The 1,653-nt window shown below is 29.2% G+C and overlaps 1 protein-coding gene across 1 annotated transcript in view; it reads left to right on the top strand.

Moving 5' to 3' along the window:
- LOC100162383 (U1 small nuclear ribonucleoprotein 70 kDa-like) overlaps positions 1-185 on the top strand; it is an 8,894-nt gene extending 8,709 nt beyond the window's left edge. The window contains exon 10 of the mRNA XM_001946986.5: positions 28-185. Coding sequence (XP_001947021.1) covers positions 28-131 — 104 coding nt within the window. The 3' untranslated portion in view covers positions 132-185. The remainder of the gene's footprint in view (positions 1-27) is intronic.
- Positions 186-1,653: the final 1,468 nt, after the last annotated feature.

Genomic DNA, 1,653 nt, shown 5'->3' with positions numbered 1-1,653 from the left:
TCACCCGTTATATATTTTTATTTCTAGAATATGACGAATACTATGACGAGTATGATAATTACAACAGTCTTCATGATGAATATGATCCAGATAAGGTTAAAAAAGAAGAACCTGTTGAAGAAAATTATTGAAGTCTTCTACTATATTGTGTATTTTTAACACTTGTAAAATTATAAAACTTAAGAAAATGGAATTAATAAAGTAATAGCCTGTTAAGTTCAATGTTTCAAAACAAGCTTCTGTTTCTATGTTATTAAGTATATTATAAATTCCACATCTTCATTTTCCTTTTCTTAGCTGTTAACTTTTTCTAATATACGACTTCGTATATGGTAAAAAGCTAATTACTCAATTGTAACAAAACATCAATATTGATAAGTGGAAATCTAATCAGTGTTATAAAATTGAACAGTACATGTGTTTCATTACAAAATATACTTATAGTTACTTAATTTATCAAAATTACAATTAAATTATAATATAAAGCGAATTAAATATTTTTTGTTGCAGTTTTTCTTTTATTAGAGATATGCATAGTAATCAAAATATGCATAGACCGAATAAATTGTGTAACATATTATTACTTATTTAGGTACAACCTAGTTTATATTTTATATAGACAATATTTATGTATTCCATATAAAACTTATGCAAGTATAATACATTTTTATCAGTATTACTAATATATAAGTTCAATTCTATTCAGAATAAGAGCACACCAGATTTACAAACCAAAACAGGTTTTGACCTGGCCGCCTGGTGTCGTCTTATTCTGAATAGAGTATAACAAGTATTTATGCGCATTGGGTAAATATTATCTCAACACACAACGTGCCAATATCAATTCAATTCATTAAATTAGTGTTGATCAGTGTATAAGTTCATTTAAGGAAGTTAAAAAAATATTTGACCCTTATAGTTAGTTGTTAATACTAGCAGTTAAATAACTTGCGGGATGCATTTTTCTTAGTGTCCATTTCCAGGGGTTAAGGTATTAGCAATTTATTATTATAAAATAACTAGATATTTTAATGGATAATATATAATCCTAATAAGATTGTTCTCAGATATCCACAGTGGCGGATATATCATAGTTCTAAGGGGGGTGTGGGGGGGGGGGTGAATTTCAAATCCACGGTAATTACGTTTAGTAGGTACCTAAATACCTAAAAAAAAAAAGGTCACTCAATGTATTGTGGGTCGCCAAATTTAAAAAAATTCTCAAAATGGGTCGTACAATAAAAAGTTTAGGAAACTCTGCTCTAGGGCACTTGTCCCGAAATTTCATGGAGAAAAAAAATAATATTATACAAGCGAAAAATCAATCAGCAGATAACAACAGTATAAATATTTAAATATTTATAATCAATGGTTATAGGCTAGAGACAATATTGTAATAATGTATAGTGGTGGCGAAAAGCCCAAGGGGCGGTCCACCAATGTAAAGTATTCAGTGGAGCTCATTATCATATGGTGGTTTTTAATTTATATCAACAATTTTAATTCACTATCAACCGTATGCATAGTCCGATACTTTAAGAGCACGTTAAATCACTTAGGTAATACTTAACTACGGGACACCTAAGTGATACGTAGTCGACACGTAATTTTTGGTTGCATAGTTGAAATTTAAGTAACCCGTAGTTAGGTACT

The sequence above is a fragment of the Acyrthosiphon pisum genome, chromosome X (assembly GCF_005508785.2).
Source record: "Acyrthosiphon pisum isolate AL4f chromosome X, pea_aphid_22Mar2018_4r6ur, whole genome shotgun sequence".
Taxonomy (NCBI): Eukaryota; Metazoa; Arthropoda; class Insecta; order Hemiptera; family Aphididae; genus Acyrthosiphon; species Acyrthosiphon pisum.
Note: the sequence above shows the minus strand (reverse complement) of the source record. Positions and strands in the feature narration are given on the sequence as shown.